The following is a 14,301-nucleotide window of genomic DNA, read 5'->3' as shown; positions in this document are numbered from 1 at the left end:
TAAAATGAACCATATAGACGAAATTTGCCTATCCCTAAAAAAGAAAAAGATGACCCCTTCTTCCTATACATTACCAAGGAAAAGCAATCTTTCTTTTATAGGCTAAATTCTATTGGATTTTAGATGTATATAATTCCTTAATTATCTGAGACCAAAAAGAAGAAATGACAGGAGGGTTCTATATAGATAGAGAAATAAGAATAAAATTACGATGTGGAAAAGAAGACAGGAATTGTGTACAATGGCATTGTATAACAATTTGGAAAAGGGATGTAGCGCAGCTTGGTAGCGCGTTTGTTTTGGGTACAAAATGTCACAGGTTCAAATCCTGTCATCCCTACCTATTACTTCATTTCTTCTTTATGGGCAGTAGAAAAGAAGTCGATTAAAGTAAAGTGGGTATAACTTGAATTTGTGGAGACTATACGTACGTGAGATATGTTAGAAATAGAAAAATATTTTCTTTTTGAATAAATGAAAGCGCTCTTAGTTCAGTTCGGTAGAACGTGGGTCTCCAAAACCCGATGTCGTAGGTTCAAATCCTACAGAGCGTGATTCCATCTATCTTATGTCGAAGCAGAGTAAAATAACTTACCAAAACAAAGTTGACTTGCAACTCGAATTTGACCTCCTCTCTGGTCTGGAGGAGGTCAATAAAAAAATAAAAATTACTCAATCAAAGATCCAACTGATCTCCACGCCTGTATTGCAAATATGCAGTCACGAATAATCCCGCTAAAGTAATAGGAATTAGGCCTAAGACGATTCCAAATAGAAAAACTTCAATCATTTCGATTTGTTCGAGGGGATAAAAAAATGGGTACTATCTATCCCTAAATAGTACTCTAAATTATCCACGAATCTCAATGACCAAGAAAAGAATTCGTAATTAGTGTGGAAAAGAGTCGTAGAATACCAGGAATCTAAAAGAAAGATTTTTCTTTTCTGACTTATTCAGTCAATTCAAATAAGACGTATCTTGTTCAAGCCAATAAAAAGAGCCGGGGTTATAGTTAAAGCAGCCAGTAGAAAACCGAAATAACTAGTTAAAGTAAGCATGAAAGGGTTAAATTCCTTTTTTTTTTACTACATATGTTGGTAAAGCACTTACCTAAGTTATGGAAAATTCATCAGTTATTTTAGATAATACTAAAAAAAAAAGATAGAGTGAGATATGGAAGTGTAAAAGAAAGTAGATTCATCAGATGATACACGAGTCCCTAATTCCGAATCAAGAGATTGTTATAGAATTTTTCAATTTGAGTAAGAATCCCGTTGAAAAAATGGAATTCGATTTTCAGGTGAATTTTGGAATAATATAAGAGATAAATAAACAATTGAATTTGAAAAAAAAAAACTTATTTCTATTTTGGATTATTTCTTTTTCAATAGGACCATCTTTTTGGAGTGAAGGGTCAAATATTCCCCTATTCCTTCTTATTTTAACTGTCTTATTTTAACTGGGTTGTATTCCATATGGAATAAGAGGAGAAGAAAAGCATTCCACGACCTCCCCCCTGGGGGACCCTTAAAAAAAAGAAAGCTCTTCCTTGAATTTACTTTATTTTTATTCCTTTTTCGAACTCCAACCAAAGTGGATTCGAAGACGAGTCACTTCAATTATCCTTTTAAGTTCTATCTTCTGTCTTTCCCTATTTCATCTCATAAAGTTCCACGCTCGCAGTTTGTTCAAGAAAGTTAGACCTAATCCAACAAACAAGACAAGGATTAATTATGAATCTTGATTCTTCAAAGAATGTTTTCCTTCTTTTATACCAGATTATCTACTATATCTATATTTCTATTTATTAGATATTATGCTAACTAATGAAATTCTTTAACTTTAAAGGGAAAAATTGGATTGGAAGAAAACTTTTAACTAAAAAAGGATAGATTTCGCATATACTTGTCCTTGTATTGTGTCAGTATGAGAATATCCTTCCTAAATTCTTTATCCAAACCTATTGATCATTAACTTAGATTTTCCCAAGATTTTGGCCACTATTCCGAATTATTCTACTATTCCGAAGCCAATGAAAATAAGTAGGACCTCCAAAAATGGTGGGTTTTCTATTGATGCCGTGAATAACATATAGCTTACCTATAGACAAAGAACAAAAACGATAAAAAAGGAATTATGTTTCGGAACCAAGCAAAACCGGATTGCTGTGCCATAGGAAGGATAGCTATACTAATTTGGTATAATCAAAATACACCTTTGGTACAAAATTGACAATCTCACAAGGATGAAATATCAGTAATTTTGTATTTACTGGTTGATCCCATCTTTTACAGAATCAATTCCTTTTTTGAATGTACAAAAATTTTGGGAGCTCAGCATGTCTGGAAGCACGGGAGAACGTTCTTTTGCTGATATTATTACCAGTATTCGATACTGGGTTATTCATAGCATTACTATACCTTCCCTATTTATTGCGGGTTGGTTATTTGTCAGTACGGGTTTAGCTTATGACGTGTTTGGAAGTCCTCGGCCAAACGAGTATTTCACGGAAAGACGACAAGGAATTCCGTTAATAACCGACCGTTTTGATTCTTTAGAACAACTCGATGAATTTAGTAGATCCTTTTAGGAGGCCCTCAATGACCATAGATCGAACCTATCCTATTTTTACAGTGCGATGGCTGGCTATTCACGGACTAGCTATACCTACTGTTTTTTTCTTGGGATCAATATCAGCAATGCAGTTCATCCAACGATAAACAAAATTCCAACTATAGAACTATGACACAATCAAACCCGAATGAACAAAATGTTGAATTGAATCGTACCAGTCTATACTGGGGTTTATTACTCATTTTTGTACTTGCTGTTTTATTTTCCAATTACTTCTTCAATTGATAGAAAGAAAGATAGTTCCAATTACTTCTTCAATTGATAGAAAGAAAGATAGTAATAAGAATTCTCTTATCCCATTTGGAAGGATACCCGTCCTTATAACTATCCATGACTGTTTTTGTCTCTAGCATGACCACTTGATAAAATGTGGAGGAAAGTAGGGGAAATGGCCGATACTACTGGAAGAATTCCTCTTTGGCTTATAGGTACTGTAACTGGTATTCCTGTGATTGGTTTAGTAGGTGTTTTCTTTTACGGTTCATATTCTGGATTGGGTTCATCTCTATAGTAATCGGAGGGACCAGATTGTAAACATGAAAAAGTAGGAGCTTAGCGGGTCCTTACCCACTTTATCTGATTAGCGCGGAAAGGACCCGCGGAATTCTTACTCTTATAACGCGACTTTAATCTTTAATATATAATCTATTCGATTCACTCTTAGAAGGAGGTATCCTGAAAATCTTTGATTTAGTTTCGAGTAATAAACTAATAAAACCTTAATCAAAACTACTCAACTAGCCTAACCTAAAAATAAAAACCACCCTTCAATGGAAGAGTTTATGTTTTTTTTTGCAAAATTTTTGTAAGTTTGAAATTGAACTTAATTGAACAAGTCAAGCAATTCTATTTGCTCACAATCACAATAAATTTGTCCACTACCTCGCCTGAACCTAAGCAAAAGAAAAAGAGATCTAAGAGACAGACCCGAATAAAGAAAAACATAGTAATCTTTGACGAATTAGGAAGCAAAAATATTCTTATTTTGATACAAGAAGAATCGGCACAAGAAAAAAGCAAAAAAGCCTTTTTCTTGTGCCGAATAGAGGATTAAGAAGACCTGCAATTCCTCCGAAAAGGAAGAAATCCTTTTATTGTTCTCGCCTTTGCCTTGGATTCGATTCTCTTCTTTTGCATAAGATAGAAATGAGGAATTCCAGACATCTCGTAAGCAAAAAAGATCTCGTAAACAAAAAAAAGTTTAACCAAAAAAAGGATTTCCAATCTAAAATAGATCATAGATAATTCTAGCAATTGCCAATAAATTGAGGCTTTTTACCAACTTGATGGTAAGAAATCCCGGAACCTAGAAATTCATTTCGTACAACTGAACCTTTTCAAACTGTTTCTTTTTGAGAACCAAAAAAACTTGTGCCAAAATAACGGATGCGAAGAAGAACAAAAGGCCTTGGACGCGTAATGGATCCTGAAGCACTATTTCTGCATCCCCCTGACCAAAACCTCCCACATTAGGATTGCTTGTTAATGGTTGATCAAGCTTGATGGATTCCCCCTCTGAAACAAGAAGTTCTGGCCCGGGAGGTATAGTATCAATCACTTGGCGTCCATCTGATGCATCAACTATGGATATTTCATACCCCCCTTTTTCTTTACGTAGTATTTTTTTTACTATACCTGTTGAGGTAGCATTATAGACCGTATTGTTACTCTTGCTACCATCAGGATAGATCTGTCCTCTTCCTCGGTTTCCCCCTACATATATGGGATATTTTAAGAAATAAGCATCTTTCTTCGTAGCGGGATCAGGGGAAAGAATAGGAAAGACAATTTCACTATATTTCTTACCGGGAACAGGGCCTATCACAAGAATATTTTTTTTATCGGGACGATAACTCTGAAAAGAGAGATTTCCTATCTTTTCTTTCAACTCAGGGGAAATACGGTCGGGTGGCGCTAATTCGAATCCCTCAGGCAAAATAAGAACAGCGCCCACATTCAACCCTCCCTTTTTTCCATTAGCAAGAACTTGTTTCAATTGCATATCATAAGGAATTCGAAGAACTGCTTCAAATACAGTATCGGGAAGCACTGCTTGGGGAACTTCAATATCCACGGGCTTGCTAGCTAAATGGCAATTGGCACATACAATTCGTCCAGTTGCTTCTCGTGGGTTTTCATAACCCTGCTGCGCAAAAATGGGATATGCATTTGAAATGGATGTCTGAGTTATTACGTATATCATGATCGATACAGAAATCGATCGAGTCATCTGTTCCTTTACCCAAGAAAAAGTATTTTTATTTTCCATGTCCAATCGCGGATCCCTGAATTTCTACAATAAATTAGATAGGTAGCTAATATTAGTTCCCTATACACGAGTCTGTTGTCATTCTACTGCAACAGTTGTACTAGAATGATGAATACCTTAAGCAGGTAGAAATAGAAAGAATTTTGCTAAAATGGAAAAGGGCTTTCTTTCTAAAGAAAGCTGCTAATTTGATTAATATCAGGAACAGGAAATTGAATGAATTTATGCTTCACTAATTGAATGATAAATGACTACAAGCGAAGGAGATAAACGGTTTAAACAAAAAAATACCCAAAATTTCAAACATGTATCTAGAATTACTGGAAAACTACAAACAAAAATAGTGAAAATTAGCTCATTAGGAGCCCATCCAAGATCGTTGTAGACCCAACGAATTACTAGTTCCCAACCGCGGGTGGAGTGAAATCCCACAAAAAAATCAGTAACTAAAAGAATAAAAAAAGCTTTTATTGAGTCATTTAAATTATAGAAGAATTCCTGAACCCAAGAATTCAAAATGACAAGTTCCTCTTTACTCAGAAAAAAAAAACCACTTAGAATAGCCAAACATATTATATTTGTCGAGAAATGCAAAATGATATGGAGATGATCCTCATTATCCATTTTGACCAATTGTATTATTTCCTTGTGTATCCCTATAGGAGGTTTTTGTGCATGTGTCTTTAGTTTCTCTTTTATCATCTCGTCCAAGAGAGAAAGTTCTTCTAATTCTATGAATCTTTCTAGAATCCTTTTCTCTTGAATATAAGGTAAGAGAGTTTCGGATTGCCGGGTATTCCACCAATTCTTAATCCAAAGTTCCAGACATTTATTAAATGAGAAAGAAACTCCCCAGGGCAAAAGTACGATAAATACAAGATATAGTAAAGAAGGCAATGCTTTCTTTTTTTTCATTTTTGATCCGTAAATTGAGTTGTTAATGAACCCGCTTCATTCGCTGACTCTATTTCATTCCCTGACTCCATATGATATGTCTTTTTCTTTGAAGCAAAAACTCTATAGCAAGGTTTTATACCCTGTATCTATTCTTCTCTTCTTTTTTGTATATTAGTGGAATTTCATTGGGTTCTTTCTTAGATCTAGATGGAGTGAAATAGTGAAATAGAATAAAAAAAAGACCTTTCGGATGAAAATGGAAGAATAGTATGGAATATATCTCACTTGGACAAAATAAATTAAAATAAATTAAAAACAATTTTCTCTTATCCTCATTTGTTTCTTTCTTTAGATAAATACTTAAAAATACCCTTACAATAACAAATCCAATTTCGAGGGGACTTCCTCTCTATGTTGAGAAAACTTTTCTTCTTCCAATTATTCTTCATTCAATTCAGTTCAAAAAAAAATGGGTACTCAAAATACTTCAATAGGTACGCGCAAGAAATAGGCCAATTCGGCAGCTTTTTGTTCCATTTCTCGTGGAGTAAAAAACTTCTCATCAGTACGAGTCAAGGGAATGACCCCCTGGCCCCGGATTTCCATATAAAGGATACGACGAGGAGAAAGACCCTCTTTAACCTGAATTCTAATTGATTGGATATCCCGCATAAGGAATTGAAGGAAGACGCGACGTTTTATTCCAGGGAATCCCCAACGAAAAATGCACACTATTCCCTCTTTTCTATCGAATCGGTCATAACCACTACCTACATTCCACAAAATAGTACACCACAAGTAGGAGCTAATGAATAGGCCCGCGATTCCGTAGAAAGACATCACGACTCCCTGTGGAAAAAAAAGAATTTGTTGAGATGGAAGTATAGATATAATATTCTTACCAAGATAACTGGAAGCCCCAACCGATAAGAATCCTAGTGAACCTAGAAAAAGAATACAGGCCCAGAAAAAATTACCCCTTTTTCGAGAACCTTTTAGAAGTTCTACCCATACGTGTTCTGATCGCCAATTCATATTAGATATACTAAATTCAGCAGTGGTCGATTGAAATTGAGAGAATAAGCTAAATTTGACTTTCTTTTTTTGATTCTGAAATCGTCTTCAGCAACTAGTACTCCTGTGAAATAATAGGTTAGATACATTGACTTTCTATTCAAAAAATATTTGTTGATTCAATTAAAAGAAAACTCGCTATACCCGGCTCTGCATATTCATGCATTTATGCTCGTAGCCTATATCTGCATCCATTCCATAGTGGTTTTTCATTTGTGGGTAGAAAGAGCCACATACCCTACCATATGATATTACTTACACTAAAAATACTAGACAATCTTATTTTTCTGCACATAAAGAAATAAAGAAGCCATTGCAATTGCCGGAAATACTAAGCCTACTAAAGGCACGAAAATAGAAGGTAAGTTTAAATCCGTCATAGAATAGGTGTCTCAATTCAAATTGACTATTTCTATCTATTCAAAAAATATCTTAAGATTCTTATGATATAATTAAGTATATCCATTATAAGGAATATTGACTATTGTATTTTTTAGTTTGCAAACAAAATATTTTTTATAGAATACTTTAGTATTCTATAAAAAATATTTTCTAAAAAAACGAAAGGAATAAAATAATAAAATTGCAAAAAAGGAGAACTAATTAAAAAGATTTGATTTTTATTTTCCCACCCTCATGGCCTTTCTATCTTTCTAATCGAATTTTAGGATTCAAAAGAAAACGGCTAGAATTTACTTCTAGTATATATACTCCTATAGAAGCGCATACAATAATGCGTGGTAAAGGCGGAAAAAGACTATATTGAATCAAAATCAAAGGGCAAATTATCTTACCTAATATGGATCCCATACTACCCTATCCTCTTAGACTTTTTAAGTCGATATACCACCCAAAAAGGCTCTAAGCCGGGTGGAGTTAGTTTTTCGACGAAGACCCGTCCCGTGCAGCGAAGTCCTGTTAGTAAGACCCCGCGCAAGAATGGGTGTTATAGAAGAATATTATTCCGAATACTCCTTTGGACGCATATAGTAAGTAGCATTGAGATTCTGCATCTTTTTGATTTTTTTTATGAATAGCAAAAAAAATTCATTCTATCGTTGGGTCGGAGGTTTGGTCCGGAAAAATTAGGAACAAAACGTCTACCGCATTGAAGTTTATAGCGCTGGATTTCCATGAAAGTATAATTCTTCCCATCAGTATCCTTTTGAGCATCTCTACGATGAGTATGCTCAAACTATGTCTTTTTTCATTAATTCTCCATTAGTTTTTTCCAATAAATGAAGACTTTTTTCTGTAAATACTGTTGTGTATTTGATTCCATTATCATATGATAATACTATGATTTTATTTGTATTTCTTTATTGTATTATACCGTTATATATTCTAGATATTATAGAATAGACTAATCTCGATTTGTCAAGTCTCATGATCGTATCATGATCTATTTTTATTCGGCTCAATCTTTCTTTTTTAGAAAGATTGAGCCGAGTTTAATTGCAATCAATTAGAAGAATAAAGAAGAATTACTGCATTTCGTAACGTATTTTTTCTCTTTTTATTTCGTTTATTTTGTATTTAGACCCTCTTTATATTTAGTTTTATCTAGTTATCGATAGTATCTACCGGCTCGAACTCGAATTTGATCGCCTTCCATACTTCACAAGCCGCGGCTAGTTCAGGACTCCATTTGCAAGCTGCTCGGATAATTTCATTACCTTCACGAGCAAGATCACGCCCTTCGTTACGAGCTTGTACACAGGCTTCTAAAGCCACTCGATTAGCTGCTGCACCAGGTGCGTTTCCCCAAGGATGTCCTAAAGTTCCTCCACCAAATTGTAATACAGAATCATCCCCAAAGATTTCGGTCAGAGCTGGCATATGCCAAACATGAATACCGCCTGAAGCTACCGGTATAACACCTGGCATAGATGCCCAATCCTGAGTGAAAAAGATACCGCGAGCACGATCTTTTTCAATAAAATCATCGCGCAATAAATCAACAAAACCTAAAGTCATTTCGCGTTCCCCTTCTAACTTACCTACTACTGTACCGGAGTGGATATGATCTCCCCCAGACATACGCAATGCTTTAGCTAATACACGGAAATGCATACCATGATTTTTCTGTCTATCAATAACTGCATGCATTGCACGGTGAATGTGAAGAAGTAGGCCATTGTCGCGGCAATAATGAGCCAAACTAGTATTTGCGGTGAATCCCCCAGTTATGTAGTCATGCATTACAATAGGAACCCCTAATTCTCTCGCAAATACAGCTCTCTTAATCATTTCTTCACATGTACCTGCAGTCGCATTCAAGTAATGCCCCTTAATTTCACCGGTTTCGGCCTGTGCTTTATAAAGAGCTTCGGCACAAAAGACAAAACGGTCTCTCCAGCGCATAAATGGTTGTGAGTTTACGTTTTCATCATCTTTGGTAAAATCAAGTCCACCACGTAGACACTCATAACACGCTCTACCATAATTTTTTGCGGATAATCCCAATTTTGGTTTAATAGTACATCCCAATAAAGGACGACCATACTTATTCAACTTATCTCTTTCAACTTGGATACCATGAGGCGGACCTTGGAAAGTTTTTGAATAAGCAACGGGAATTCGTAGATCCTCCAGACGTAGAGCACGTAGGGCTTTGAAACCAAATACGTTACCCACAATAGAAGTAAACATGTTAGTAACGGAACCCTCTTCAAATAGGTCTAATGGATAAGCTACATAACAGATCCATTGGTTGTCTTCCCCAGCAACAGGCTCGATATGATAGCATCGTCCTTTGTAACGATCAAGACTGGTAAGTCCATCAGTCCAAACAGTTGTCCATGTACCAGTAGAAGATTCGGCAGCTACTGCAGCCCCTGCTTCTTCCGGCGGAACCCCAGGCTGAGGAGTTACTCGGAATGCTGCCAAGATATCAGTATCCTTGGTTTCATACTCCGGGGTGTAGTAAGTCAATTTATAATCTTTAACACCAGCTTGAAATCCAACACTTGCTTTAGTTTCTGTTTGTGGTGACATAAGTCCCTCCCTACAACTCTTGAATTAAGAATTCTCACAATAACAGGGTCTACTCGATGTGAATTAGGCGTAAATCCAACTTTAGCAAAAATCTCGTAAAACAAAAAGGATATTCAATTAATATAATATCAACTCATTAAAGAAAATTGAGGGCATACTTAAGTTAATGAAGATGTTTCATTCATATATACTGTGTACACTCTGTGTATCTTCTATCCTACAGGAATTCCGTTATAGGAATTCAATAGGAATTGAGTTGTTGTTATGGTAAGTTAACACGGTTCATTATTAAACCGTGGATTTGATTTACCAAATCCTTCATTATTGTATACTCTTTGATAGATATAGCGCAACCCAAATCAATTCCTAATTCTTATTTTACAAGTTATTAATAGGCTCCTTTCTTATTTTGAGTGCAAATACCTAACTAAATACTAAGAAAATTCTCTGTTGACAGCAATCTATGCTTCACAGTAGTATATATTTTGTATATCGAAGTCCTAGATAGGAAAGTAGAGTAGGCACAGATCTTCCACAAAAGGCAAAATTTATAGTATAGGAAAAAAACATTGATTGAATTTTCCAACGGACTCATTCCATGAGTAAACGATTGAATGGGATTCGCTTGGGCAACGAAATAAAGTCCTGGCCCCCTTTTCTCTCTTATTGAATTAACTAATTCATTTTCTCTTTACTTTTGTATTTTTGGATATTTTTTTGATTTGATTTGGCATTATTCAACAAGAAAAAAAGAAAAATTTCGACGAATTCTTTTTTTTATTATGTGATAATTATGAGAACCAATCCTACTACTTCTCGTCCCGGGGTTTCCACAATTGAAGAAAAAAGTACAGGTCGTATCGATCAAATTATTGGACCCGTGCTAGATGTCACTTTTCCCCCGGGCAAGTTACCTTATATTTATAATGCTTTGGTAGTCCAGAGTATAGACACTGCCAATAAGCAAATTAATGTGACTTGTGAGGTACAACAATTATTAGGGAATAATCGAGTTAGAGCTGTAGCTATGAGTGCTACAGACGGGTTGATGAGAGGAATGGAAGTGATTGACACGGGAGCTCCTCTCAGTGTTCCGGTCGGCGGAGCTACTCTCGGACGAATTTTCAACGTTCTTGGGGAGCCTGTTGACAATTTGGGTCCTGTAGATAGTAGTGCGACGTTCCCTATTCATAGATCTGCACCCGCCTTTATCGAGTTAGATACGAAATTATCCATCTTTGAAACAGGTATTAAGGTCGTCGATCTTTTAGCTCCTTATCGACGTGGAGGAAAAATAGGACTATTCGGGGGGGCCGGAGTAGGTAAAACAGTACTCATCATGGAATTAATCAATAACATTGCTAAAGCTCATGGGGGCGTATCCGTATTTGGTGGAGTCGGGGAACGGACTCGTGAAGGAAATGATCTTTATATGGAAATGAAGGAATCCGGAGTAATTAATGAAAAAAATATTGAGGAATCAAAGGTAGCTCTAGTCTATGGCCAAATGAATGAACCACCGGGAGCTCGTATGAGAGTTGGTTTAACTGCCCTAACTATGGCAGAATATTTCCGAGATGTTAATAAGCAAGACGTGCTTTTATTCATCGATAATATCTTTCGTTTTGTTCAAGCAGGATCGGAGGTATCCGCTTTATTAGGGAGAATGCCTTCTGCAGTGGGTTATCAACCTACTCTTAGTACAGAAATGGGTTCTTTGCAAGAAAGAATTGCTTCTACTAAAAAGGGATCTATAACTTCGATTCAAGCAGTTTATGTACCTGCAGACGATTTGACCGACCCTGCTCCTGCCACAACATTTGCACATTTGGATGCTACTACCGTACTTTCCAGAGGATTAGCCTCCAAGGGTATTTATCCAGCAGTAGATCCTTTAGATTCAACCTCAACTATGTTACAGCCTAGGATTGTTGGCAACGAACATTATGAAACTGCGCAAAGAGTTAAGGAAACTTTACAACGTTACAAAGAACTTCAGGACATTATCGCTATTCTTGGGTTGGATGAATTATCGGAGGAAGATCGTTTAACTGTAGCAAGAGCAAGAAAAATTGAGCGTTTCTTATCACAACCATTCTTTGTGGCAGAAGTTTTTACCGGTTCCGCAGGAAAGTATGTTGGTCTTGCAGAAACTATTAGGGGATTTCAACTAATACTTTCGGGAGAATTAGATGGCCTACCCGAACAGGCTTTTTATTTGGTGGGTAACATCGATGAAGCTAGCACGAAAGCTATAACCTTAGAAGAGGAGAACAAATCGAAGAAATGAAATTAAATCTTTATGTACTGACTCCTAAGCGAATTATTTGGGATTGTGAAGTAAAAGAAATCATTTTATCCACTAATAGTGGCCAAATTGGCGTATTACCAAACCACGCCCCCATTAACACAGCAGTAGATATGGGTCCTTTGAGAATACGCCTCCTCAACGACCAATGGTTAACGGCGGTTCTGTGGAGCGGTTTTGCGAGAGTAGTTAATAATGAAATCATCATTTTAGGAAATGATGCGGAACTGGGTAGTGATATTGATCCGGAAGAAGCTCAAGAGGCACTTAAAATAGCCGAAGCTAACTTGAGTAAAGCTGAGGGTACGAAAGAATTGGTTGAAGCGAAGCTAGCTCTCAGACGAGCCAGGATACGAATCGAGGCTGTCAATTGGATTCCCCCATCCAATTGAAGACAATCCAATGGTTTATAGTTGATACAAAGAAAAAGAGAATAGGGGTAGAAAAAGTTATTAGATAGCGAAGCGAAGTAAGTCCAACGCTATCTAGTAATTTTTCTACCTACTTACCTACTATTGGATTTGAACCAATGACTCCCGCCGTATGAAAGCAATACTCTAACCACTGAGTTAAGTAGGCAATTTATCACCACAAAGGAACACTCATTACTTCGATCGATTATATATTGAATCATTTTTCTAAGCAATACCGCTCCGTTATTTGTCTGTTATATACTAAACAGATACAGATCAAAGGGATATCCTCTGGCATTAGAGAATATTCATCTTGACAAGAAATTATCTATATGTTAAGATATCCCTGATAAGGGCTATAGCTCAGTTCGGTAGAGCGACTCGTTTACACGTGCGCCAATGCTTTTTCAAAGGAGCTTATTATGCAATGAACATAATTGATCTTATTGCAAAATCAATGTCTTACTTCATAGATTCGAGAGAATAGGAGAACAGTAGCCTGACAAACAGTCGGTTCAGTCTGATTCAGGTGCCAATTCAGGTGCCTAATCAAATAGAACCCTTATGGATTTGCTAGTTGATAAGGTAAATATCCAACCCACTAAATGCTAGGCGTAATGAGGATAAGGGCCTCCAAAAGATTTCTTTTCGTTCTATGAACTTTAAGGTGTATGAAGTCTCATAGTAAACTCTTGCAGTGGAACGATAGAGACTCCATTTCACTTAGGTTGATTTAATTTAGGCCGGAGGCAGACCTAAGTCAAGGTAATCCTCCTTTGAAACACTTTGGTATTGCTCCTAGATAGATCATAATACAAATAATCAATCAGAGCACAGGGAGCCATCTCATTATCTTTATGTTTCCGTAAAGAAAAACTATGGTGGACTAACTGATTTTTAAATCAGTTTATGAAAGAGCCCAATGCAAAAAAATGCATGTTGGGTCTTTGAAACAGTTCGAATCATTTCGATAATAATCCGTTTGATCTGTTTTACCGAGAAGGTCTACGGTTCGAATCCGTATAGCCCTAATATGTCTTTTTTTTTTAGATTTATAGAATAGAGATAAAAGCATTACCACAGGCTCATTCATCGAAAATCAAAATCATAGAGACAGGAAAAGAAAAACAAATTTCTATCAAATTAATAGAAAGAAGGATACCTTCTCTGATTTGAATCCCGTCCTCCTTTAAATAGGATATCTCTATACTTCCCTATAATAACTGCAATTATTTTATCCATCTTGCAAATTACTACCTTGTTTTAAGTATATTTAGTACTTTAGCTTATAGTTAAATTATCTAACTTACATTATCTAAATTGATCCACTTTAAATAGAAAAAAAAGAAAGTAAAGAGGAAATAAGAAATACAGAATATTCTCTCTCATAGTTCTGAAATAGAGTTCTTTTTTTTATTTATTTTTTCTTTTTATAGTATTACTTCTCATTATACTGCATAGATTAGTCCTTCTATTGTAATTAGGTTCTAATTTAGTAGTATTCTAATTTTTATTTAATAGTCTATTATTATAATATTATTAAATAAAGGATAGAGCAATTCCTTTTTCTAGAGATTCTAGAGAAAGCGAGACAAAGTGAAGCGATAGAGTTTTCTTTATATAAGAATTAGATCTACACCATATCTAAATAGAATGGAAATCAAAAAAGAAGGGAGTCGGGATTCCATTGGATGCAATGCATCTTTAA

The 14,301-nt window shown here is 35.8% G+C and overlaps 13 protein-coding genes and 4 non-coding genes across 17 annotated transcripts; 9 read left to right on the top strand and 8 right to left on the bottom strand. All coding sequences in view use genetic code 11, as the record gives it.

The window, feature by feature from the left end:
• The first annotated feature begins 266 nt into the window (after window positions 1-266).
• On the top strand, window positions 267-340 carry trnP-UGG. The gene has a single exon. It is a non-coding gene; the product is annotated as a tRNA-Pro (tRNA).
• Window positions 341-480: 140 nt separating this feature from the next.
• On the top strand, window positions 481-554 carry trnW-CCA. The gene has a single exon. It is a non-coding gene; the product is annotated as a tRNA-Trp (tRNA).
• A 122-nt stretch (window positions 555-676) lies between these two features.
• petG (cytochrome b6/f complex subunit V) lies at window positions 677-790 on the bottom strand. Its single transcript has one exon. It carries the CDS (start codon window positions 788-790, stop codon window positions 677-679), a length of 114 nt encoding a protein of 37 aa, YP_001531301.1.
• A 173-nt stretch (window positions 791-963) lies between these two features.
• petL (cytochrome b6/f complex subunit VI) lies at window positions 964-1,059 on the bottom strand. Its single transcript has one exon. It carries the CDS (start codon window positions 1,057-1,059, stop codon window positions 964-966), a length of 96 nt encoding a protein of 31 aa, YP_001531300.1.
• Window positions 1,060-2,339: 1,280 nt separating this feature from the next.
• On the top strand, window positions 2,340-2,591 carry psbE (photosystem II cytochrome b559 alpha subunit). The gene has a single exon. The coding sequence runs from the start codon at window positions 2,340-2,342 to the stop codon at window positions 2,589-2,591; it is 252 nt and encodes an 83-aa protein (YP_001531299.1).
• A 10-nt stretch (window positions 2,592-2,601) lies between these two features.
• On the top strand, window positions 2,602-2,721 carry psbF (photosystem II cytochrome b559 beta subunit). Its single transcript has one exon. The coding sequence runs from the start codon at window positions 2,602-2,604 to the stop codon at window positions 2,719-2,721; it is 120 nt and encodes a 39-aa protein (YP_001531298.1).
• A 22-nt stretch (window positions 2,722-2,743) lies between these two features.
• On the top strand, window positions 2,744-2,860 carry psbL (photosystem II protein L). The gene has a single exon. It carries the CDS (start codon window positions 2,744-2,746, stop codon window positions 2,858-2,860), a length of 117 nt encoding a protein of 38 aa, YP_001531297.1.
• Window positions 2,861-3,023: 163 nt separating this feature from the next.
• On the top strand, window positions 3,024-3,146 carry psbJ (photosystem II protein J). The gene has a single exon. The coding sequence runs from the start codon at window positions 3,024-3,026 to the stop codon at window positions 3,144-3,146; it is 123 nt and encodes a 40-aa protein (YP_001531296.1).
• Window positions 3,147-3,941: 795 nt separating this feature from the next.
• On the bottom strand, window positions 3,942-4,904 carry petA (cytochrome f). Its single transcript has one exon. It carries the CDS (start codon window positions 4,902-4,904, stop codon window positions 3,942-3,944), a length of 963 nt encoding a protein of 320 aa, YP_001531295.1.
• Window positions 4,905-5,126: 222 nt separating this feature from the next.
• On the bottom strand, window positions 5,127-5,819 carry cemA (chloroplast envelope membrane protein). The gene has a single exon. The coding sequence runs from the start codon at window positions 5,817-5,819 to the stop codon at window positions 5,127-5,129; it is 693 nt and encodes a 230-aa protein (YP_001531294.1).
• Window positions 5,820-6,278: 459 nt separating this feature from the next.
• ycf4 (photosystem I assembly protein ycf4) lies at window positions 6,279-6,836 on the bottom strand. The gene has a single exon. The coding sequence runs from the start codon at window positions 6,834-6,836 to the stop codon at window positions 6,279-6,281; it is 558 nt and encodes a 185-aa protein (YP_001531293.1).
• Window positions 6,837-7,144: 308 nt separating this feature from the next.
• On the bottom strand, window positions 7,145-7,255 carry psaI (photosystem I subunit VIII). Its single transcript has one exon. The coding sequence runs from the start codon at window positions 7,253-7,255 to the stop codon at window positions 7,145-7,147; it is 111 nt and encodes a 36-aa protein (YP_001531292.1).
• Window positions 7,256-8,438: 1,183 nt separating this feature from the next.
• Window positions 8,439-9,872, bottom strand: rbcL (ribulose 1,5-bisphosphate carboxylase/oxygenase large subunit). Its single transcript has one exon. The coding sequence runs from the start codon at window positions 9,870-9,872 to the stop codon at window positions 8,439-8,441; it is 1,434 nt and encodes a 477-aa protein (YP_001531291.1).
• Window positions 9,873-10,665: 793 nt separating this feature from the next.
• atpB (ATP synthase CF1 beta subunit) lies at window positions 10,666-12,162 on the top strand. The gene has a single exon. It carries the CDS (start codon window positions 10,666-10,668, stop codon window positions 12,160-12,162), a length of 1,497 nt encoding a protein of 498 aa, YP_001531290.1.
• On the top strand, window positions 12,159-12,572 carry atpE (ATP synthase CF1 epsilon subunit). Its single transcript has one exon. The coding sequence runs from the start codon at window positions 12,159-12,161 to the stop codon at window positions 12,570-12,572; it is 414 nt and encodes a 137-aa protein (YP_001531289.1).
• A 114-nt stretch (window positions 12,573-12,686) lies between these two features.
• On the bottom strand, window positions 12,687-12,759 carry trnM-CAU. Its single transcript has one exon. It is a non-coding gene; the product is annotated as a tRNA-Met (tRNA).
• Window positions 12,760-12,945: 186 nt separating this feature from the next.
• Window positions 12,946-13,624, top strand: trnV-UAC. The gene is made up of 2 exons: window positions 12,946-12,984; window positions 13,588-13,624. It is a non-coding gene; the product is annotated as a tRNA-Val (tRNA).
• The last annotated feature ends 677 nt before the right edge of the window (window positions 13,625-14,301 follow it).

This window comes from Lolium perenne, chloroplast, assembly GCF_019359855.2.
Source record: "Lolium perenne chloroplast, complete genome".
Lineage (NCBI taxonomy): Eukaryota > Viridiplantae > Streptophyta > Magnoliopsida > Poales > Poaceae > Lolium > Lolium perenne.
The sequence above is the reverse complement of the archived record's forward strand: the minus strand, read 5'-3'. Positions and strand labels throughout refer to the sequence as shown.